The 24746-nt window shown below is 37.5% G+C and overlaps 1 protein-coding gene across 4 annotated transcripts in view; it reads left to right on the plus strand.

Moving 5' to 3' along the window:
• WAPL (WAPL cohesin release factor) overlaps positions 1 to 24746 on the plus strand; it is a 73454-nt gene that overhangs the window by 10924 nt on the left and 37784 nt on the right. For all 4 annotated transcript variants that reach the window (XM_082309645.1, XM_082309647.1, XM_082309644.1 and 1 more), the window contains exons 3-4: positions 11787 to 12836; positions 19312 to 19430. In XM_082309645.1, coding sequence (XP_082165771.1) covers positions 11787 to 12836; positions 19312 to 19430 — 1169 coding nt within the window. The remainder of the gene's footprint in view (positions 1 to 11786; positions 12837 to 19311; positions 19431 to 24746) is intronic.

Here is a 24746-nt window from a genome sequence, read left to right on the forward strand (position 1 = left end):
TTTAAAATCATTCTTTCTTTATGGACTTGTACAACGAAGAGTTAGTTTTTAAAAGGTCAAACTTTTGACTGCTTCTTAACTTCTTTCATGTTTAAAAAGTTGGAATAACTTTGCATTCAAAACAGTTGGTCAGTGCTTGTAGAAGAAAAAAACCTGTTAACGTGCATACTTCTTAAGTGGGCCAAAGCATGCAGGAAAGCAGAAAAGGGTTGGTAAGGAAGCCATTTCGGGTTCAAACTGACGAGATCTTATTAGCTGTATGGAAAATGTTTTTCAAGTTCAAACTTAGCTCATATATTCTTTTAAGAAATTGCTACTGTATTCGGTAAAGGGTTTCAACATATTGATGAGTAGTGTCTGAATTCAGACTGACGTAGCCTAAGGATACATTTATTTTGACAGTTATTAGTGCTGCTATGTTAGAATATATTTTAATACTTTTTTCATAAGGGCTCACTCTACAAAAGTCAGTGAAAACAAGTTTTTTGGCACGTGTCAGCCCCTTGTGTTGCCCATGACACTTTGTCTGGTTTGCCCTGCGAGGGGGAAGTAGTTAGCTTCCTGGATCAGCTTTCTCCTGCTGCGCTGAGCAAAAGATGCCCTTCTGAGCTACCAGTGAGGAAGAAAGTGTCTGTTTCACTGGACTTTCCATCAGAGGTGAACACATGATACAGCTAGTTCAGGCTCCGACAAGTCTTGTCTTAAAGAGTGAAGCAGCTCTTCTGACGGTTGGATTTGATGTTGCACAATTTCTCGTCTCTTCAGGACCATTATATTTTTAGATTTCCGACCAAGTAGTCTTGCTTGCGGTGTTGTAGAGTTCTTCAAGGCTTAATTCTTTGCTGGAAGACAAAAAATAGTTTTCTTCTGTAGGAAGGGGTTTTAGCATTGTTTACTAAAACTGCAATTTGTCCTTCATTTGAGAGAGTTGTGGACTTTGCATGCAAGTTGGATGTGGGTGTTGATAACGTGCTGTGTGGTATGTTGGGTTTTTACATAATATCAGTGTCTATAGAGTCACATAATTTATATTTTTATAAATATGGATAGATACAGATGTGAGGCAATGTTAAAAAAAAAGTCGCATTTGTCTTGTAAGTATATAATCACCAGAAAAAAAACAGACTTTAAATGAATTTTTCAGAAAGTCGTAGAAGAGTTTCAAGCAAGGTTAGAAAGAAGAGTGAAGGAGGAAAGATAGTTATTCCAGTTGTGAAAGACAAGCTCTAAGACTATAGGTACAACTTGGACAAAAATACTTACCCAGGGAAACAAAAAGGGTTGAAGTGCAAGGGCAGTTGTAGGGCTTTAGTTTGATGGAAATTGAGAGGCTGTATATAGCTGATGACAAGCAACCTAGGTCAATTCTTAGTTACATTTTAGTTGGAGGAGGAAATGCCTTTAGTCATGAAGGACTAAATCAGTAATTTTGAGGTTTGGTGTTTTTCCCCCAAAATGTTTGCTGGGAGGGCAGTTGTGCTGAGCAGTGCATTATGTGTGGTTTGGCCAGGTACGTGTGTATAGATTGGTATGAAGGTGGTATTGAGACATGCAGTGACTTAAGATACAATCAAAGATCAGCGATCAGGCAGAATATCTAATGACTGCTAGCTGAAGAGGTAGAAGAGGGGAAAAGCAGCTAGGTTGTTGCTTCAAAAAACATCATCTTCCCTAACCTTTGAAAATTGCGCCTGAGATCAAGGCAAGTGATTAGCTCTGTGAATGTTTTCTGCACAAGAGGGAAGGTGGTCAAGTCAGCCTGCACCCCTGTGAAAGGCTTCCGTTTCCATTGAAGTACAAGGATTTAAAAAAAAAGCTGTACACTGGCTGACAGGAGGTATTGTTTTTGCACCGGTGTAAGACAACCTTTCAGAATGCCTGCTGGTAGCATGTTTTCCCAGTGGAAAAAAATCTGTGAGGAATTACTTCTTATGGCTTAAACAGGGGTCCAAGGTGAGAAGCAATAATGCGGTGGTTGGGGTTCAGCCTTTCACAGGGTGGAGCCATGGCATGGTGGGGTGTTGTGCTAACAGCAGCAGCAGTTCACGTTCTGAAAACGTGAAAATCTGTTAGGTTCATGAAATTAAAATAATGGTTTCATAGAGATGCTGAACACTGTATTACCAAACTGAAAGGCTGCATCTAGGTGATTTGAGAGAAGAAAGCTTCTGTCTCACAAGCTATGTGTTTAGCAGAATAGCTACTCTAACTGAAATGATGTAATGTGATTGAGAACTTGTTTCATACACAGTCTTAATAAATAATAAATTCAAACTTTTCCTATAAATTTGCTTAGAATTTTGATATTCAGGGTGCCGGAAAGGAAACAAGAAAAGCAAAGTATTCTTAAGGAAAACAGTTCTCTGATGTCAGTAAATTAAATCTCATCACTTTAGGGTTTTCTGTGGAATTCTTCTGCAAAAGAAGATGCCACTTAAAACATCTGCAGAGGCACTGTCTATCCAACCTGCATGCAAACTTGTTGGGAACTCATTTTGATTCAAAGACAGTAAAGAACCAGAATTACTTAAGAATTTGTAATCATAGCTATGGATGTGGTGGTTCTGTAATTTTAGCTATTTTAGTGATTGTCAACCATGAAACTCGTCTTGAGAGTCTAATCTTCTGAGGCTCTTATGCTGCTTATCTTCTGTTTATGCCTGCTGACAGGCACTGCTTTTCGAGATCTTATGGGCATCAATGGATAATGACGGATCTAAGCAAATTTTGTCCATTTCTTAGAATTGTGTATTTTATACCCATAAGCTTTTTTCTGTGTTTCCCAGCTGTTCAGTCATGGGCAGAAAATGGATCAAAGGAGTTTAGTCTGTAACCTTTTCTCCTTACCAACCAAAACATTTCATTTCCAATGTGGAGTAGAAGGGAGAAACTGTAATGAAATTCATTTTCTTATTTGGAGAAAAACATGGCTTCTCTGCAGTTGCTACTTTTCTGTCCAAACCAGAGAAGACGCTGTGAGTGCGTCTCATTTGGGCTCTCTTCCCAGAAATCAGGAATGTGATACGAGCACCTGGTAAAGATTCGTCTTTTCCTTTAGCTTGGTCAGCTTCAAGTTGTAAAGTGATGTAGCTTTATGCTTGGGAACATTGGTGATGGTGTAATGGAGCCGTAAAAAATGTTTCTGAGTGTTGAGGAGCATTAGGCAGAGCTGTAGCTCATAATGAGCTTAAACTGTTCCCTACATCCTGTGTCAGTGGTCTGCTCTTGAGCTGTAGCCTGTTAATGTATGTGCCCCCAGTAGCTGGAGGGATCTAAAGGCCCTGGATACTTTTTTTTCCCCCCCTATCTTTCTGCCTTCTTTTCCTTGGTGTTTTGTTTTCTTGTTTTTACATCTGTCTTGGTAGTCAGGTGTCTATTAGAAGAGAAACAAAGAGGAATATAAAATTGGCATCATGCCACCTGCCTGCCCTTTTAAAGGTTTCATTGCTTCTGACTAACTTTTATATTATCTATACATTTGCAATGAATTCTGTGAATTTTTGTGGCTAATAGTAAAAGAAACCTAGTTTAAGTTTGTAGATTTCGTGTGTATAATAATTCAGTCATGTTCCTTTTGGTATTAAAATGAAGGCTTCTACAGCTAGTTACACAGCAGTGAAGGAGCATCAGGTCTCATGCTGCAAAAGCTATAGACGGCAATATGTCTTTTCGTTGTACCTTGGAGGATGCTTTGGTTAGCATTCATTGAGAATTGCCAGAAGTGAGAGAAAACTAACCTGGAGTTTAAGTTAGTAGGGCTAACATTTAATACTTGCAACTCTTCCATGAAGTAAATAGAAGAAATAAATGTTTATTTTGCATGTGATAATATTTTGACATCTTAGCATGTTTTCTTAGCATACCAAGGCTAATACTGACTGTCCTATTGTTTTCTTCAATTTCCTAATAACATTTGTACTTGTTAACCAGTTTTGATCAAACTGAGTGGTACGGAGAGATTTCAAAAATACAGTGCTATTTCAAGTGTCTTGAAAAATGGTGGAGTGAAAAACTGAGTTGAATTCATTCACCTGTTTCCTTACCTCTCTCTTGTCTGCATGCTGGTAAGGAAAATACGGTTATAACTGGGTCCCTAATCCGTTTGAAAAGGTAGCAGCAAGCTGGCTAGCCAGCACATGTTGCTGTGCATGATCTGCAGTGTGTGCTGTCTCCTGCCTAGTCAAACAGGTTGGTGTCGGGGAGGCTGCAGCGGGTGGTAGTTGAGTTGCGGGGCAATGAGCTTTGTTTCTACTGCGAGCCCCAAATCTGTTTAGGACAGAAATTTACATTAGGAGACATTGTTCTCACAGCCTAAGAGACTGCTCTGTGCTCCAGGTAACTTAAAAATAGCAAATAAGGTTCTGCTGCTCTGTCACTGAATTGTTAACAAAAGCATATAGTGTTTGACTTTAGGCAATTAGAGTTAGACCATTAATGATGATTTGATTTTTATGGAGCTGAAAATGATGTTTTCAGACTTAGAGCCAAGCAACTTAAGTCTTGTAACTTAAATGGAAATGAAATTGAAATGGGGACTAGACTGGAGGATACATTTCTTGATGCTTGGATTATGTTTTTTTGTTTGTTGGTTTGGTTTGGTTTTTTTCCAAGAAGAATGTTTGGTTTCTTTAAGGATTTTTTCCCTTCACTTTGTTTTGGATTCCATCTTGGTATATGCTGTACCCTAAGGATCAGGGTATGAAATTGTTAACTCTTGCAGCTTTGGTAGTTGACGGAGTGTTATCTTTTCTCCAAACTTCAGTGTTTCCTCTGCAAGTAAGGAGGCTCTGTCAAACTTTTAATCTCCTATGAGAAATGATAAGAATTGTTTTTATGGCTTCCCCTTTTTTGCATTAACCAGCTCACTGCTTTAGGCCCTGCCTGGAACAGGTTTTGACCAAGTTTGAGTTAATGCAGCAGTAAACGCCATTACAGTGAACCTTGAGCAGAAATGGCAATGGTTCTTGTAATGTGTCCCCAAGTGCTACAGGTGTAATGCTAGGTGATCAGTCAATCATATCAGTATAGTTTCATTACTGTAAATATTCTAGTGTGTCATCAGTGATGATATGAGAAAATACTGGTTCGAGATGTCTAAAAAATTCTCTGAGGAATCTATGAAGCTGTCCAGGCAAAAAGATAAGTAGCTCTAGTTTGACAAAACAGAGCAACTCTAGCAAGATGTATAATAAATCCTGGAAAAACACTTCAGCTCCTGGGACCACTTGTGCAACCTCTTAAGCTCCCATCACACGCCACCCCCCACCCCCCCCAAACATTTACTTTCTCCTCCCTTCTCCCCAGATACTTTCAGGTAGTTTCTAGTATTCTCTACCTGTATCTCCTGTAAAAATCACCAGTAGGAAAACTTTGCGTTAATTACTCATTGAACTATTTCCCATACTAGGCATCTTTTCCTGGCCACTCTGGGCTCTGCTAGCCTGTTGCAGCTATAGGTAGTACAGCTGGGTTTTGCCTGTTTCTTTTGGTCTCTTGATGCTTATTTCTGGGTCCTGGGATCATGCTCATTTGTTTCACAGAAAGCTGCGTTGTACTTACAGGTGATGTTGGTTGGTGGCTGTCACAGCTCTCTGTTGCTCGTACCAGTAACTTCCCCTTATGTGTACTTGTCATTACCAGAGGTGAGAAAAGTAATGAATGTGTTCCGTAGCACTCCAAGCAGTGGGGCGACAGTCAAAGGTCAGGTTTAGAATTACCTATGTTTTTGCATTTTTAAAACCTTTATGCATTTGTCTCTATGTTTCTTTGCCATTTTGTATACAATATAAAGTGACTGGAATCACTTAGCCAATTGTGGAGGTAAATTGCCATATGGTCTCTTTATTGGTTCTTCTAGCACTTCCTTTTTCTTATTTCATCATCAATCCAGAAGTGAAGTTTTTTGAGCCAGGTGAATAGAGAGATTCCTCAGAGTCCCCTTTTTATGCTCACTGCCTGCACTGGAAGGCAGCTTGAATTAGTACCAGAGGTCCTACTCAACTGGCCTAGCGTGGCCTTTGCTCCAGAAAAACTATTGGCCTTCAATTTTTCGTTCTTTAAGACAATATATAGCTAAAGATTGAAGGTAAGAAGCATAATGGAAGTTGTCTTTCTAACTTCAATTAGTAACTTGCCTTGTTCTCTTTGTAACATTTGGTTTAAAACACTTATGTATGGCATACGATTTAAAAAAAAAAATTATTCTTTTCACTCTGGCAGTTTCTGAAAGCCTTGCAATTTTTTTAGACCTTTCACCATCTCAACAAGTCTGTAATTATATGGTGTCTTTATTATTACTGTGATCGAACTAAATATTTTGTGGGTGAGATGTTCCTTCCTTTTCTCATATAGTACAATGAAGAAATAATAATGCTTCTGAGAACTATTTGGGAGCTCATTTTCAGGTAGACATTAGTTTCTTAAGAATAAAAACCTTTTAAAATAAGGGTGAGATGTGTTATAGGTACTTTATGAAAAAAATAAAGTTGAAATCTTAGACATCTTAGTGTGAAAATTATCAGAGATGTCCCGCTGAAGGATGTAGGTGTCTTATCTCTAAAGAAAATTCATTTCTCATTTAAAAAAAAAAAAATCTTTGAAAAATAAATTAAGTCTAAATTGCATTCTTCCTTTTGTACATGATCTTAAAAATGAAAAGGCAAGAGGTAGTCCCACTATGGCTACTTGTGGTAGGCACAAGGCATTTTCTGAGCATTTGTTCTGTCTAGTAAGCGAGTGCTTATATTAAATATGTATTTTTTAAAAATATGTGAACAGAATATTCTCTTTATGTCCATCTGGTCTAAATGATATAGTAAGTCTAGATGCGCATTTGTTTAATGTTTAACGGTTTATTACTGAAAAAGCAGTAGGATTTTGAGAACTCCGTTACATTCCCACTGTTTGAACATTTTCATATATCTAGAGGAGTATAAACTACTAGCTTACATAAATTGAATATCTTGCAGTGTATGAACTTGAATTTTTGTCTCTAATGGTCATCTTACAAAGGTTACTTGGGACAATAATCATCATAATCACTTAAATATAGCTTTGTGAAGTTTGGTCATGTGTGTCTGTCTGTGTGTGTGAAAACGTCAATGTGTTTGGTGGGAAAGAGAAGTTGTTTCACCTTTTTTTTTATTTTATTTTTTTTTTAAATTTATCAGCAATACTTAAGACATCCCTGTCTTGCTAGTGACATAAACTAGAGCATAACATAAAGCAAGAGGTATGTATAAATGTGTGGGTGTTTTTCTTTATCAGTTAACATTTAGCTTAGACCTGCCAGTCATTCAGATTGGTTCTCTCACACGCTGGTAATTAAGTTCTAGAGATTTAAACAGAAAAGAAATCATGATTACTGCAGAAGATTGTTATCGTTCTTAGGAATATTGTGCCTAGTACCTGGGAAAAAACCAACCCACTCTGGTGGATTATATAGTTATATGCTGTTGCTGATCTGAAATTACTTGGGAGACTTATTTTGGTATTTGAGCCCTGAAAGTGCCTAATTGCAGTTAAAATTGGGAGGAGAAATTACATGCCTCATTTGAACTACAGAATATCTAATCATTAAAAATTAGTTCATTTTCTCATATTTTCTGTGTACTTTCTGTATCTGTAAATAAAATTTTATGTTATATGTTTCCTACAGTCATGCTAGCTTCTGCTGTAGTAGTTACTACAGATAAATATAGTAATTTTTAAAATCAAGGTTATCGGAGTTGCTGGTATTGTACACCTTTGGGCAATTAGCGAGTGGTTTGCGGTAATTTCTGGTATAGAAGCTTCAGTCTGACAGCTATTGACCCACTGATGAGATGGAAACAGTGGCTTGACAAAGTGTCCCTCAAGGAAGTATTCCTCTGTCACTGCTTAGTTTTCCACTAACGCGTTATGGTGATCCAGTTTTAAAGCCAAACTTTCTACCTGGTGTACAGTAAACGGTTTACTGGTTACATTTTCCGTCAGCCTCGCTTATTATTGGAGAGGGAAAAACCTCCCTGCTGCAGTTACTAAGACTTCTGAAGTACTGGGTGGTTTTAAAATTGTGGTGTCATAATAAGCGCAAAATGAAGGGGGAGGTTAACTGCTACTTATTCGCTGTTTAAGAGTAACTTTGTATGCTGTATTAAATTACTAGCTGAGAGCGAAAAATGAGATATAACGTTTTGTTGATACTTGTGGAGTCTTTTCAGAGAAAACTCAAAATTCTAAGTTGCTTATGCACACACTTAAAATGATGCATAGCTTATATAAAGGCAACAGTAGTCCTACTGTGGTACAGAAAGAGCTATTAATGATGAGTGTTGGACTTTTAAGATGTTTCTTGGAAGTGTAGTAAACCAAACATCAATAAAAGCTGTTTAACTGGGATAGACTGGATTTGTTATTTATTAGTCAGCTGAGCTGACTGGCGAAAGTGCTTTTACTCACATTTACAGATGAAGAGAAACAAGGAATTCAAGGCTGGAAGGACTAGGTGTATGGTGCTACTGCCTTAACCCAGTCTGATCAAATTTTACTAATATGCAGGTGTACTAATGCCTTGAAGTACCTGTGCATTTTTGGTGGTTCTCTTGGAAGCAGTGGAGACTGGCATTGAGGAATTAATAGCTAACTCAGTTTCCTCAGTTTTGTACTTGGGACTGTTGAGAATGAGCACGAGGAGAAGAGCGGGCAGGCTGGGTAAGTGTGAAATTGGAGATGAGAATAGGAGCCACTCTGGGAAGAAAAAATGTAACCACCTCAGTGCAGCAAGTACAGAAAAACTGAAATGGAGAAAATGGATGTGAAGGAGGATTGTTCTTGTCATGATGCATCTCCCAATTGATGCTTCAGTTTGTCCAAATGAGGCTGCTGCAATAAGAGAGTAGAAAGTTTTGTTCCCTTAATAGGTCACAGATGACTAGATGGGACTGTGTTGCTCGCTCGGAGTCCTACAAATATTAGGCTAATTTTAGCACATTCTAAGATATTCTAGAACGATTTGTGGAATAGTTTTTCAGTGTATGTAACTATATTATCAAAATTAATATTTTCATTAAGTGTGAATTTTAGTTGTCTGTTTGGATTTATTATTGGTGAAATATGTAATGCATGTTAGAAAAACTTCTTTAAATAATAGCAGCACTGTAGATGATATAAGTGTCGTAAGGATCATCTTTCTTACAAAAATGTAGTTGATGATGGCTTTAGCTTTTGGTTACAGACAGAGTAACTTCCTGGCAAGGGACTGAAAAAGTAAAGTGGTTTCAACTGCTAAACACTGCTTCAGAACTGATGAATGAATAGAAGAATTTGGGGAGTATGTTTTAGGTGAAGTGATCTTAAGTGAAAGACTTAAATACGCGCTCCCTAAATATCTTTGCTTTTTGTGTATTAAAAATCTGGAGTTTTAAGAGAACAGTATTTATTATAGGGTAGTCATGATTTTTGTGATATGCTAGTAGCAAAGTGTAAAAAAAAAACAAAAAAAAACCCACAACTTTTTCAGAATAATTGAATAACATTTCTTTGGAGATGGATTCCTTGGTAATATTTTCCATTTTTTTTTTTTATCAATGCTACTGATGTGTATGAGCTATATATTTTTATATATCTTTGGCCTCTTCAGTCTGTTTTCCAGGCTTGATGTGTTGATCATCTTTTCTGCTTGAGGGTACAGACTGTAGCTGAGATGATAGTGATTCAACCTATGGCAACGTAATATTAAATTTCAGCTTTTTTCATCTCAAAACAGATTCCTGAATTATTTGACTCTTGGGTTGTAATGTGCATACGCACACATGTATTCTATTCCTTCCCTGGGAAGATGAGATTTGATTTGGTCCTGGTATGAAATGTGGGTCTTTAAAATCCCAGACTTCCCTAGGATGGGAAAACCATTCCCTTTCCAGATACACCTACTGAAACTTCTTCCTAACTATTCAGTAAAGTATTGTTTAGTAGGCCAAGACAGGCATATTTCAAATGTACTTATTTTAAATGTTGCTTAGACCTTATTAATTCAAGTAAATATGCACTCAGATATGGAACAGTAGTGGTGAGGCTGCAAAATAGTGTATTTTAGCAAGGAAAGTCTGAGAATTTTTTTAGTTTAATCTGCTGGTTTTCATGCCCAAGTGTTATGGTAGTCTTCAGTTGCACAATAATATTAAATATATGGGGAGGGAAGGAACATATTGTACGCTGTCAAACTCACTCTTTGATTACAGAAAGATTAATTTTGGTTGGGCCTCTTAGATTACCACAAGCATGAGGTTGAAATGGGAATAATGAGATTTCTTGTATAACGTATTGATACTGAAAAAGATGAAACAAGATTTGAGATGGCTAGGACTGATGTTCTTTGGGGCATTTAGTCTCGCATTTCGTATATTCTGTGAAGAGCTTTTTTTTTATTTCTAGCTGAGTATGTAAACTTCTATGACAGACCTCAACTGGACTCCCAGAAAACGTAGATGCAGTTTGTGAGAGATTGCTTGTCCTGTCTCGCTGAGGAATTTCAGCTAGGATTAAACCAATTTCCTGCAAAACTTGACTTGGTAGTCATTTCTTTTACTGGAATTCTCTGCTTGCACCTTAAAAGTTCTTTTAGAAACCATATGTGCAAGGATGGCATTTAGATGATGCTGTTTTAATTTGAAAACAAATGGACAAAAGTCCCTGGAACAGTACCAATGCTCACTTTCCTCATCAGGAAGGTTGACACCTTTTGGTCAGTGCTATGAAATTTCTGTGCCACTTGGGTAAATGGTAGCTGATGAAGTTTAATGCAGTCAGGACTGGTGCTAAAGGATGCTAAAGCTTTCATTTTACCGATGAGTTTAGGAAGCATTTGCTACCTAACAAATTTGAACCTTAGAGGCTGCATTCTGCCAGTGGAGCCTCTTTTATTACTGTAGCGTTCTGCACCTGTGTCTTCTAAGCATGTTCTCTTCTAGCATTTTTTTTTTCCTACTTGTCCGTGTCCTGGTTGCTTCTGTTTCTCCAGTTTATCTCATCATGTGCTACTCTTCTATGTATCAGGGTCTTCTGCATTCCAGTCAGACTTCTTAGCTTGCTTCTCCTGGCCCAGACAGCCATTACAGTGAGTGTTGATAGTAATGGTAGACACCTTGGTTCCTGTGTTTGATTATACTGTCTCAGAGATTTCAAAGAAATTTCTGCTCGTCTTGTTTCCAGGAAATAACGCACTTGTATTTCTGGGTATGTTTGTGCGTGTGTGAGGTGCAACAACGGAGTATGGTAGATGCAGATGCAATCTTCATGAAACTCTGGTACCAAATCCACGGAGCTTTTGTTGGTGTTCAGGGAAACTAAAGGGAATGGTTTCCCTACCAGTTTAGAGGACAACAGGTGGGAGACCTAGCACACTCTTTCCTGGCATTACTATTGTGTGGATGCTGGTCAGCTGGAAACAAATCTTGCAAAAACTGATTTCTTACAGTGCAATTTGTTTGCTTTGACAGCATAAGATGTGAGTGTGGCTATGGGCTGGAGAAGTGCAAGACTAACTTTTGGCAGCAGCTCTTCTTCGGATCTGTAGAAGTTCATTTTAAAAACCTGCATTTCAGAAGTGATTCATTTAAAATTGTGATGAGAATTGCATTTTCTGTATTTCTTTTGGAAGTCCAAATAAGGATAAGGACCTCTTTAATGCTTTTTGTCATTGAACACTGACTATTTGCTGTTATGTTGTGACTTTTCAAAGTTGCCCGCAAGGGTGATTATTTTTTTTAATAATGCTTTGTGGTAATAGCTTGGTCTTTTTCTTGTAGATCAAATACAGAATTTGAATGAAGATAATGAGAAGAACAGTCATTTCATCTATGAGAATGCTGAAAACAGTAACAAAGCCAATGCTGAAACTACAGACACTTCTGGATACAACATTGAAGCCAAGGACTTGCCTGATTCTTGGGACTCCCACATTGGAAAAACAGCAGACTCTCCATCAGAAACATCTCAGACGAAGGGGCCATTAAGAACTCACTTGTATGAATGGGAGGATGAAACTGAAGACACCAGAACTGGAGAGTATATATTAGATTTTGACAACGAACATCTCTCAGAGATGAAGAGCAAGGATGAGGAGTGTGATAAAGAAGATACTGAAAATCCAAAGGAAGCCATTAGTGAAGAACTTGTGCAAACTATTCCTAGGCCAAGCAACTGTAGGACATATTGTCGATCCAACAAAGCAAAACCACAGGGGGCAACAAATTTTGACAAGCTAATGGACGGCACTAGTCAGTCTTTATCCAAAGCAAACAACGAGTCAAATAATGATGGTCTGAACCCAGCAAGAAAAGTTTCTTTAAGTAGTGGGACCAGTTTTAGAGGGACGGTTGGACGGACTAGAGACTACACTGTTCTACATCCATCTTGCTTGTCAGTTTGTAATGTTACTATACAGGATACCATGGAACGAATTGATGAATTTACCACAGCAGCCCCTACTGACTTGGGAGAAGCTGGACGCTTAAGAAAAAAAGCAGACATTGCTACTACAAAAACTACAACCAGGTTTCGACCAAGCAATACTAAATCCAAAAAGGATGTCAAATTAGAGTTTTTTGGGTTTGATGATCAAGATGAGGGAGGGGGAGATGAAGGCGCCTCTAGAAGTTCTGGGAGTTCCAATTACAAAATCAAGTACTTTGGGTTTGATGACTTGAGTGAAAGTGAGGATGAAGATGAAGAGTGGCAGGTAGCAGAAAGGAAAGCTAACAAAAAACGAAGTAGAACTGCGCCATCTTCTTCGCTACAGTCAACCTCTGACGGCAATGAAAACTGTTCCCAGGATAGCCAGCTCAGTACTAATGCAGGTAAGAGGCACTCTTCTGGAATACATACTTAACATTTAAATTTAGTTGACCTTTATATTTTGTTCTTTTTGCAATATACCTAGGAGTTTGAACATTACTACTGATTTGGGAATCTAAAAGTTAAATTTGCTTATTTCTGCTGTGGTCCTGTCTGGTGTTTCATAGCTGTCTCGAAGTGTGCTTTATAACCCTTGATCTCTTGCCAGAGGTGGAGTTTTTTCTTTCTGAACGGAAGATCCTTACCTTTTTGGTGTGTTGAGCATACAGTACCTATGCCTGGAAGGCAGATATCTTCCCACAGAAGCTCTACATCAACCCAGAATTACGGAGCTGAGTACAGAAATTTAAGTAGCTCTTAAAGATGTGAAATATCTTTTTCCTTTTTGCGCTTTTGAATGCGTTTGTAAACAGTTTGGACTTTTCTCAATTTCCATCTTATCTGAGGATGCATGGCTTGAGGGAGAGGCTGTGGGGACCCATGGAGTGCTAGTCAGATGACTGGCTTTGCGTGTTCCTCTGCATATTGATGTATATCTGCTTTTGCTTCCAGTTTTCAGATATCTCCATCTTCTGCATAGGTGGTGCATGTGTGTGAATGTACGTATGTGTACACACACACACACACACACAGATAAGTAAAACTTAGAACAGAATTTGCTGAGCAAGTTCTGGTGTTTGAGTGCCTTTGAAAAATTAGATTTGCTTGGTGGTTGGTTGGGTCCCGCATAATGACTTTGATCAAGGTTGAGGTGTGTTGGTGAAGAAAAGGAATAACTTTGAAAGGTTTCTTTTAGCTTTTTCTTTTTGAAAAAGTCTAGTGCCAAAGAATCATGCACGTTGGAATAAGTATTCCAAAACACTGCTGCTATTCTAGGGAACTTTTTGGTCCTCCATTTCAGAGCATGAAGCATGAGAAGTTTTTATCCATTCACTGAAGTTGTTACATTTTTAAGACTTTGGCAAGATGTATTTCATTGTGATGGGGAGAGGGGAGGACCCAAGTCTAGCCTTGCAAATGTTGGAGAAGCTGTTTTTTCCTACAAATAGCTTCTGCTAATATAATCCAGGAATAAAATTTTGTAGGAAAAAATGTTCATTTCTCTGTTCTAATTATAGCAGTCTCTAAAAACAGAATTGTCTGTAAGCCTTTTAGTCAAAGGTAAATGTAACTGCTAGTTTGCTTTTTTTAAAATTCTAAAAGGGCCAAAGTGATACTGATGTTATATGAGAAGATTGTGTTTTCAAACAAAAAAACTTTGATTTGTTTTCATAAAATTTAATTATGATGAGACGCTTGTATTCCAGCCTCTTTGGAAAATGGGTTTAACTTACAGGGCCGCTTATGAAATACTCCATCCAAGTCCCTTTCTCTGAGGAGTCTTTGTTCAGCCATTTATTCCGAGGGAAAAAATCGCTTATACAGTTAATGCAGCTGAGATGCTGACCCATCAAATCATCCTTTCAGCTGCTGTCCTCTGGAGTCTCAAAATATCTGCAGTTTGCATTCAGCACTACATTCACCAAGGAGGCCATTATACTCAGAGATATCACACATTATTTCTCTGAAATATTTTCCTAAGAGATTCCCATGGCACAGGTAGATGTAAATTTGTGTTTTGTTAGTTTTTTAATACACTTCTCCGCTTCTCAGGTAAGTGCTACCTCTCAGTGCTGCCGCTGAGAGATGCTTCCCCTTTATTTTGTATCTCCTTTGCTCATTTGATACCTGTTTTGTGCTGCTGTAGCCAGGTGAGATTTGACTTGCATTTTTTTCTTCTGAAAATTGAAAGGGTAATATGAAGTTATTTCCCGAAGTTGCAGCATGTTCCCTAGTTCAATCCTGTAATACAGATTATAAAAATAGGGAGTCTGATGTTGCCCTAAAATTTGTAGGACTGATATATTTCATGCTGCCTTCTCTGAGCTTTGAAAATTTTGAGCATCATGATTGCTCAGAACAGCCATATTAAGGTCCTTAAATATAGTGATGCTGAGTCTTGAGAATTTATCAAGGACTTCTGGATCTAAGCCTGAAGTTGCGGTAAAACATGCGACATTTCTGTAAGGTATCGTCTTTACATACTGGAAAAAAGTGACTTCTGCATCCATGGAAAATGCCAGTTTTGAACCCAAGCCTTGGAAAAAGCTTTCACAACATCTTGCACAATAAAACTTTTTCCTGAAGTTACAAAAAGTACTGAGAGGTGCTAATGCTACCCGAGTTCTGTGTGTGCTGGGTTTTTTTGCGCTAATGAATAAATCCATGGGTAAAAATCTGGTGTTCCCATTCCAGGTTGACAGGTAAGATGCCAGATTGCCTCTCTGAATTCCAGCCCCAAAAATTCCTAAAACTGAATTTGATGTTCTGTGTGTAAAGAATGTTATATGGCATTGTCAGTTTTTCAAGAGATTTGATGCTTTCTGTTACAGTCTTACAAAATTTTTGCCATAACACTGATTTGGTTACTTACCATAATTTAGGCCTATTTTTATGAAACGTATTTTAGAATCTTAGTATAAAACATCATGGAAAGGTTTTCTAACTGAACTGGAAATGGACTGTTGCTTCCAGTCTAGTAGTTCACCGTTGAGAGAAAGTAAGTTTAATAATACATATTTAAATGTTTCTGCAAATGAAATTCGAGGAAGCACTAAAAACCAGGTGGGTAATATTGTTAGTGCAGGAAAAAATGCAAAGTAGATAAATTCAATTTTAGTTAGACTGTCTTTCGCTGAAGTGTCTTTTCTGTTGTTCACTTGTATGATAGGCTTGCCTGCTGAAATAGTTAAAAAAGACCAAAAAACCCAAACAAAAGCCAAACAAATAAAAACCTAAAAAAACCCCAAACCACGAGATGCTCCGGCTTTTAAATTCCTAGATGCTGTTCAGACTCTTCTTTTTCATGAAGGTACTTCATAACTTTCTAAGTGTTGAGATTTTTGGTGAAGCTTTGAGTTCTAGTTAAAGTTGCCATTTTTTTGCCTTTGCAATCTAAAATTCTCTCATATCAGTTGGTGTAGCAGCCCATTGAAGCAAAAGCCCCCTTCACTCGTGAGACTCCCAGCTGTAGTCTGCCAGAATGCCAGGGGCTAAAGGTACTGGTGAGACTTCACTAGATCCGAAACAGTACCTGTATCATTTCACTAGCCAGAATACAGGATGACTCTAGTAAATAGAAGCTTTTAATACCAGAGGAAAATGACTTAATTACTTGACTATATTAACCCATGGGGAGTTGTATCCAAGAGAAATCTGAACTAATGACAAAGAAGAGCAAGGCTGAAACAAAAATAACTTTAAGCTTCAGTTTTGAAAAGCAAACCTGTATCTTTGGGATGGTGTTATACTTCTGGAAATAACTATGCTATCAATTTGTTTCTGTCTTTTTCTAAAGATCCTGCCGTGGTTGTCAGTGGTTTGAGTGGCCACTAAGATTTCTAATATATTAAACTTCTGAACTTGTAGTCTCAGAATGCTTTATGTCCTACCTGTTCAACTGGGACACCTAGGACTATGTTAATGTTTGTTTTACTACATTTCATTTTGGCCAATGACAATAAAATTATTACAGAAAGTGACAGGCATAAAGAAAAAAGAAAAAATGCTGACTAAAATTAAACATTTCCCGATCTCTATGTAGATTGACATAAACAGGATAGAGCAGTTGCCCTGAAGGCTTCTGCTAAAGGAAGGTATGAAGATCTGTCCTCTCTAACATGCTTATTTTTATTTGGTTCACCACCTCCTACACTATATATCTCATAAGCGGTATAGTAATGATGAACTACAGTATTCTTTATTTAAATTATAGTAGCAGTTATCCTGTTATTGTAGTGTAAGTATCGCAGCTTAGCCTTTTGCTTTGTAAATCAGTTCTGACATACAACTTAACCTTCGTGTCATGCATTCATTTTCCTTTCAGTGATCAAGATGAGATTCCTATAATCTTTTTGGATAATAAAATAACTTTTGTATATCAGCATCTAGCACTGAGTTCATTTCTGGTGAACAAACTTGCCCTATTTTTTTTTTTTTTCTTCCTTTGCATCTCTTCCAAAACTGAATCACCTTAATTGGGTAAATATTTTTAGCCAGCTAAGAGTACATCAAAGTCCTCAAAGGCAGAGTCCTGTTTGGACTTCAAAATCTTCTGCAGAATTACCCCCAGGCACTAAAACAAAACTGGATTGTTTTTCCCCAGGAAATTTACTGTGGTGTTGCCTTCTAGTTGGTCTTTGAACATCTTTCCAATTTTAGCCGAGACAGGCAAATTATCTCAAAGGTTATAAAAGCCTTGAAAATGTTTGGATAGAAGAGAAAAGGCCTTAGGTGCTCCCATATCGAGGAAAAGGTCGATATGCTCATCTTTTCTGTGAGGTGGGGAAAAAACATCCATACGAGAGCGAGCCAATGGACTGCTTACCAAACTACTCGTGTCTTTGCCTGGCTCAGTTAACGTTAACAAAAGACTTCTCCCCCCATACCCTATTTAGTTTAGATTTGAAAATCTGGTAAGATATGTATGCCGAGAGTGCTTTTAGGATACCTGGAAGGCCTTAAAGAGCTCAAATAAAAGCATTCCAGATAATCTTACAAAACTAATCATGAAAGTGTTTAATATGCTAGCAAAATAAAAAAAATGCAAAAATTATCCTATTCTAAGTAGGAGTTGAAACATTTTATCAAGAAGTTTCTTTGAATTTAAAATTACCTAATTTAAATGGCATAGTTCAGGATCACATAGGAGTAGAATTCAAACAAAGAAACTTGGATGATTTTAAAATCGTGGCTTAGTTGCTATAGAGCACTATTAACCACAATACCAGCTCCAAGTCTTAGTGCAAGGCATAAGTTGTAGTCCTGATTTGGTGAGTGAAAACACATCTTGCATTTCTAGACTGACTTGCATGTTTGTAATTGCTGTAGTCAAGTGAGTTACTTTTTAGCTTTTAATCTGCAATAGGAGGCTCTAGTTCTGTTAGTTTGACTTTCTCTGGGAATTGCATTCAGGGCCTGGCTGCTTCAAAAGTATTTCAGGATTTGTAAGGCTTTGTATCAAAGCCATTTGATTTGACTCCTTTAATTGGTAAGTTCCAGTAAAGGACTAGGTTGGCTTTTGTACAGATTTGGAAGTAGTTTTGCTTTAGTTAAGTTAATGAGAATTGGTCGGTAATATTTTTCTTCTGCTAGACTAATTTTAACAGAACATCTTTTAAAGTCAGTTATTTTCAGAGGGATTGTTCTTGTTGTGTTCTTAAGCTGTTGTGCTGACATAATACAACTAAACTGAAAACCAGCAGGCTGGGATGCAAGAGGCTGGTTCCGGTAGGTGCCTTGCAGTGGGTAGCCTGCCTGCCCTGGTGCTCCCAAGCCTGTTGAAATGTACCGCAATTCAAGAAACTTCTGAGCCTTACTTTAAGAATACTTATATCCCCCAGACTAGATAAGTTTTGTGTCGTTGGCGAGTGCCGATAGAAATTTGCTTGCTTGATTTGCTTTTGATTGCCTCCTTACCTAGGTGCTTGGCTTGTCCTGTTTTACTGGATGTGAGTGCACTTGGGATTAGAGTAACCAATCCAACCTGCTTGTATTTTTGCAGTGCAGTTTTCAAATAGAGGCAGCTTCTCTGGAATAGACTGGTTTTCTAAATGGTTTATCAGATGAAACAGTGCTTCTCTGTGCCTGTCTTTATTTCCATCTTGAAATATACGGTAACTTCCGGTTTGTGCCAAGTAAAAGAACGTAAGCTGGTCTCCAAGGGATGATGCTTCAAATACAACACAAGTTTAAAGAGAAAAAAATAGGAGAAGAATTTAATTAGATCAGTGAATTGCAGATTTACAGTCCAAAACTGAGTACTAGAACTACTGGTAAGGCAACTGTTAAATACATCGAAAGGCCATTTCAGCAGTTCTTTCTAGCTGACTCCCTTCTGAGCTGATGACCATGTTTTTTTAATACTGTTTATAGCAGAATAAGCAAATATAAACATGCTGCCTTCATGAGAAATGAAGTAGGATCAATTCTTTGGTCCTGTAATTGTAGTGGGAAGTCGTCGTCTTCTAAATTTCTTAATCTCACACTTTTGAAGAACCCCATCTACTGTTTAATTCATCTGCTGGTCAAAATTGTAGCAGTAAGCCCTAGGTAAGCACATATAAAAGGTAACCTGGGATTCACAGGAGTATAAAATGGACAATAATAACTTGAAGCTTACACAATGGGTAAGAGGTGCTATAATAATTGTGACCATGTACCTTGTAATGTATCTTCTATGTATTATGACAGTCCGGTCAGTAAACCTGAGCTCCTTCTAGAACTGTGTTTGTCTTTAAAGCTGATTTTTCTGATGAAGATTGTTTGTTTATTATATAATTTCAGAAGCTATACATGTGGAAATGTCAGATGCAAGAAATGCTCTAGCAGTTCAAGCTTTCAGTATGGCTGCTTTATGTCTATATTTGCCTTTTACAGATCTTCTGGAGTTTTCAGAGGATGCATCTGGTGTGCCTGAAGGCAATAAGAAATCCACAAATAAACAAGGTGATAAATCTAAGGAAAACACCAGGAAGATTTTTAGTGGGCCAAAGCGGGTGAGTAATAATACCGAGACCAAGACAAAGTTCTTATTTCAATTAACTCTTCAGTATTGATGTTTCTTCCTATATATGTAACAGGGCTTTTGTACCAGTTTATATACTTGAGATAATTTTTTGGCTTTTAAGATTATATCTGGAAAAGTAAAACCTTCCAGTGCCAAATTTTTGTATCGATTACTGGGAATTTCACTTCGCGGATGCAAGTCTGGGGTTGCACAATGGTAACGCGCAACCTAGATGCATTCCCTTCTAGATGATTGTTAAAGCAAAGCACCATTAAATTATATGGGTGGTTTGTTTTTTTTTTTCCCTTTCTTTGCTCTCCCAAGAAATATCTATCATATTATAGTATTGAAACTTTCTGAAAGCTTCAAATTTGGCATTGGTATAGTCTTTATAAGGACAAGTGCCTTTATAGCATGTGGCAAAGTGAGATGTTCTTTTAGTTAAAGAAAGAAAAGTAACCCCCGATCCCACCCCCGTATACCCAAACTATGTAGTATTCAGTATGAATTTGCCCTTTCATACTGTGAATGGAGCTTATTCATTTTGTTGATGCTAGGTGTGGTTTATCTTACCTGTTGTTATAGGTTACTCAGTATTTTGAGGCTTTTAAAAATGTGCATACAGCAAAAATTGTGTTTAGCTATTATGAAAGCTATGGAAGCTTGCAATAGTGGGATCCATGTAATCTCCATTAAATGAAGTTTTTCTGACTTTATTGTCCAGGATACCCATTTCTAATGCTTAAGGCCTTTTCATATGCTCTTTGCATAACACGTTCGTGTTGTCTGGTGAAGAGAGTAGCTGTCTCACCATCGTTGCAATCCAGAACTGGTGTAATAAGAGAAAGAGGGAATTGGAGAGGGAAATGCCCTTGTATTTCTCCTCTCCCTTTGAGTTCCCTAAGTTTTGCAAGATTTGGCAGTTGCATGTTACAATAGAAACTTTCTTTTATATGTGTTTGGCAGTCTAACAGTTGTAAGATTTTTTTTTTTTTTAAATTATTTTTGTTGTAATTTTTCCTAAAGAATTCTGATAATTAAATCACACCCTAAAATTTCTCATAAAGGTAGCAAATTACATGTCTTATATGATAGTTTCACATGAAGTAATTTTTTAAGGGTTTGGTTTTTTTTTTTTTGGTCTTCCAGAACCAGAAGATTTATTATCTTCCCAGCTGTGTTGATATATAATCATTTTCCATTTAAAAATGTGGATTTGTGGGTGGAGGAAGGAGGACAAATTTATTTCTCAAAACATGCAAGGGAGTATTTTCATTTGGTAGGGCATGTGACCAATAAGTACTGTCAGTTGTAATGCCCTTCTGAAAAGAAGGATCACTTCTTGTTCCTTCGTGACTTCGGACAGAATGGGGAGCTCTTAGCTGCTAACTCTTGCCTCTAGAGTTTGAAGTCATGCTGTCGATAAGTGAGGAGGTTCTTCTCAGAACTGAAATAGTATTTCTTGAAGATGAGAGTTCCTCAGCTTCTGCTGATTAAATAATCTTTTTTTTCTTAAATTGGCTTCCTATCAGTGAACATGTTACAGTAGACTGAGAAACAGAAGTACAGGGAATGTAAATTTAACTGCACCTTTTTTAGCAGCATTAAACAGCCATGGGTGTTCTGGTAAATATGGAATATTTTTTAATGTTTAAATATTTATATGCTTCAAATGCTATTCTATAATAGCATTTAATGTGTTTCTGGTTTAATTTATATACTTCAAATATTTGAAGGTTTGTATGAAAACTGTTTTAATTAATTTTAAGTATATATATCATGAAATTATGTGGAAAAAAAACTACAACAATATCATACTATATGAAAGAAAATGGTTTCTACACCAGAAAATTCTCAGTTGGGAATAAACTTAATTCAAGTAGGAAAGGTGTGAATTAAACAGCCTAACAGCCTTTTTGACCCTGTAGTGATATAATGGACCTAGAAGTTGAAATTGCTGTAATTGCGATTCAGATTTTAAACTTTAATGTTCTCTAATCGCACGGCTGTTACATGGAGTTACTAAAAAAGCTTGTAAAGCTTGTTCTGATGGTAATTAGAGGTGCTATAATTATCTTCCTAAACTATAGATATAGACTCTTAATCTCAGTTGCATCTTAAGGGAATTTTCATTTTGGGAATGAAAAAAAAGAACTAGAAGTATTAACCTGACTATAACTAAATGATCTAAAAAAAAAAAAATCTCTAGAACTTCTTCACTGTCTCATCACCATTTTTTTTCTTGTAGAAGCTAGCAGATATAGTACTAATTATTTTCTGCTAGGTGGTAACGTTAGAGGTATGGCACTTTGCATCGCACTGAGCTGAAAAGTAAACAGCTCTGCTACTCAGGAAGCAACAGGTGGTATTGTTAAACTTCAGTAGATCCAGAAAGCCGAAATATTTTTTTCCAGTTCATAGTCCGCAGGACTCGCGCCCATGTTCGTGCTTTTGAAACCTGACCGTTGTACTCTAATGTTGAAGTCCAGTCCTTGAAACTTTGAGCATATGTGTAATAAAAGATTACAGACATTATTGACTTAGGGAATAACAGTTTCTAAAAACTGCTTTTAACCTAAGGAGTCTCACTGAAATCACTGACTATTCACACGCATAATCATGAGCGTAAACGTTGCAGTAGCGTGTACGTTATGATAGGTATGTAAAGTCTCAACCAGAATTCTGCTTTTAAGTGAATTAAATCTCTTTATCCTGAGCCTGAGTTACAGGGGCAATATTATGTTCCGTAGCAACATAATTATGTACTTACAGTACATAAATATTGGCATTACTTGACTTGCAAATTATGGGTGTGAAGCATGCACGAATAACATCTGCAAAAGTTTGTTTGCAGCTGTTTACGATTTTAATTCATCTGGTTCAGTAACTCGTGCTCTAGCATGTAAGTTAGGGAACTCTGTGGGCCTGTGTTATGCCCACCTGCTGGGCCCTTTGAGCTTAGTTCCCCTTCTACAGATGAAACTAATTGTCAATTATCAGGCAAAAAAACAGTAAGATGCACAAGAATGTTTTTTGTTGCTATGGTCCAAATCTACTCAGACTAAAGGCTTGAAAATAGGGACCATAAAAATTTTTTCCTGAGGCTTCTTGCTCTGGCCCCTCCCACCAGAGATTTGGGCTGGAGTCAGCAAATGAGGAGAATCAGTTTTTGTAGGAATACTCCAGAACAGGTCCCAGTGGTCTTACGCAAACTATGTGTGTCTCTAAATAGGAACCTGGAAAAAAAAACTTAGACTACTTCTCTTTATCTTACATTTCTATCTCCAGACTTAATCTTTTGATTGATCAGTCCTAGAAGTTGATGACTGTGCCTGGTATTTTGTGCCAGAGCTATACTGCCAGTTCAGCATTTCTGTTGTCCAGCGTGTCATTAAGGACCACCAAATCGTCTGAACTGCAGATTTTTTGGGATGGCCCTCTGCTCTTATACTCAAAATGTATGATAAAAAGTGACCTGCAACTCTATGCTGATCCTAGTTCTGCCTGTGGCCATAGGTAGCCAACCTAGACAAGGTGAATACTGATTAGCTTTGAATATTTCAAGGTGAGAATGTAAATAGAGTTGCAAATCATAATTAAAAGGTATGGGAGCCTTTCAGCTTGAGGGGCCAGGGAGAGGGGGAAGACTATAATCCTTCTGTTAGTACTCTTCAGTGCTGCTAAGACATATGGGAAGACTTACTCTGTCGAATGAAGAGGGACAAAGGAGGTATAACAGAAAAAAGCACTGACTCTTTCAAGTAGACATACCCAGAAGCAGTATCCGTATTGTGTGTTCTCGAAGTAGCATGAAATTTCAAGGTATTAGATCAGTCCTATATCAAGACTGACATTTTCTGGAGAGGGCGAAACATACACTTTTTATGATTGGTAACATGAGGAAGAAAGTACTCACCACATGGACTGTCTACATGGGTGATTCATGGACTATTGTTCAAACTAAAAACTAACCTGAATGCTAGTCCATTGCTTAATGACTTTTGACTTCAATTAAAATTTGTGTATGTCCCTTAACTACTCACTTTTGCAATGAGAATTGAGTGCTTATAAACAAATTTAAACTCGCTTAAATATTTTTTTCTTATTCTCGTCTTGCTATGCTTGGAGAAATTTCTCTAAACTCGCTTGTTGAGGTCTTACCTCTAGAAAACCTGTCTGTTTTGCGGCTCTGTATGCATTTCCCCACGCATACACAGTGAATGTTACATCCGTGTGCTTTTTTTTTTCCTCTTGTTGTGCACACATTGGGTTATACAGGAAAAGCTATGGAAAAAACCTCTTTGCCACTAACTTGATTATCCTAGCATTTCCTTTGGGCCACTCACTCAAGTACTGGACCACAGAGTTTCCCGTGCAAAGCTCTTTCCTTGTTTTTATTAGCGGCATTGCTTGGAAGTTATTCTACTAGGGTGGAATGTATGTCTCAGGAAAAACTGAGATCTTCTTGTATTATGCATTAAAAAACAACAACAAAACCAGAACAAAACAAACCCCAAACCCAACAAAACCTAACATACTGTAAGGATTGGTTTTGCCTGAAAAAGAGAAAATACTGACAGAAGTATTTGGTGAAGCTGTCTTTGCTCTCCTTTTGGTCCACCTGCTCTCTCCTATTCTCTTGCTCTTTCAGTTTCCCAAGGTTGTGTATTCAACTAAAGTGAGGAATCCATCTGTGTTTAAAAAATAACCCACTAAAAAGGAAACATTTAATATAAATCTCAGTCTGGTTCACTGGGAGACTGTAAACAATTGTATTCACTCAGTTGAGGGAACAGAAGAGAAACTAAGTCGTCTTAACCTGGTTAAGTCAACATTGCAACTGAGAAATGCTCACTAAACACAGCCGCTGTTAGCAGGATTACATGCATTACTTGGATCAAATGACATTAATAGTTAGTCATGACAGTGGTGTTGAATACATGAATGAAATCATGGCTGAATTCAGACATGGCTTAGCCAACAGACTGCTTCTGAACTCTGTATCCAAGATAAAAACTTGATCCCGTCATAACCCTGTAACTATTTATTGCTTTTCATGTTTTATTCAAGTTTTATGAATAACTGCTGTGTTTTGGGCCCAACAAGGTACAGAAATGTGTGGAAGATCTCAAAGCGTGGTGTTTGTTCGGACAGATCCGTTGGAAGGATGTGTTAAATCGCTACTGTGTGAAGAGCACTAATTTCAAGTTACCAAGTGTTGAACCAGAAAAAAAAAAAAAAAAAGTTTTTTTCCTTCTGTGTGACTTCAGTTTGATTTGCATCTAGTTCGTTATTTAATTGCACC

The sequence above is a fragment of the Platalea leucorodia genome, assembly GCF_965183815.1.
Source record: "Platalea leucorodia genome assembly, chromosome: 4".
Taxonomy (NCBI): domain Eukaryota; kingdom Metazoa; phylum Chordata; class Aves; order Pelecaniformes; family Threskiornithidae; genus Platalea; species Platalea leucorodia.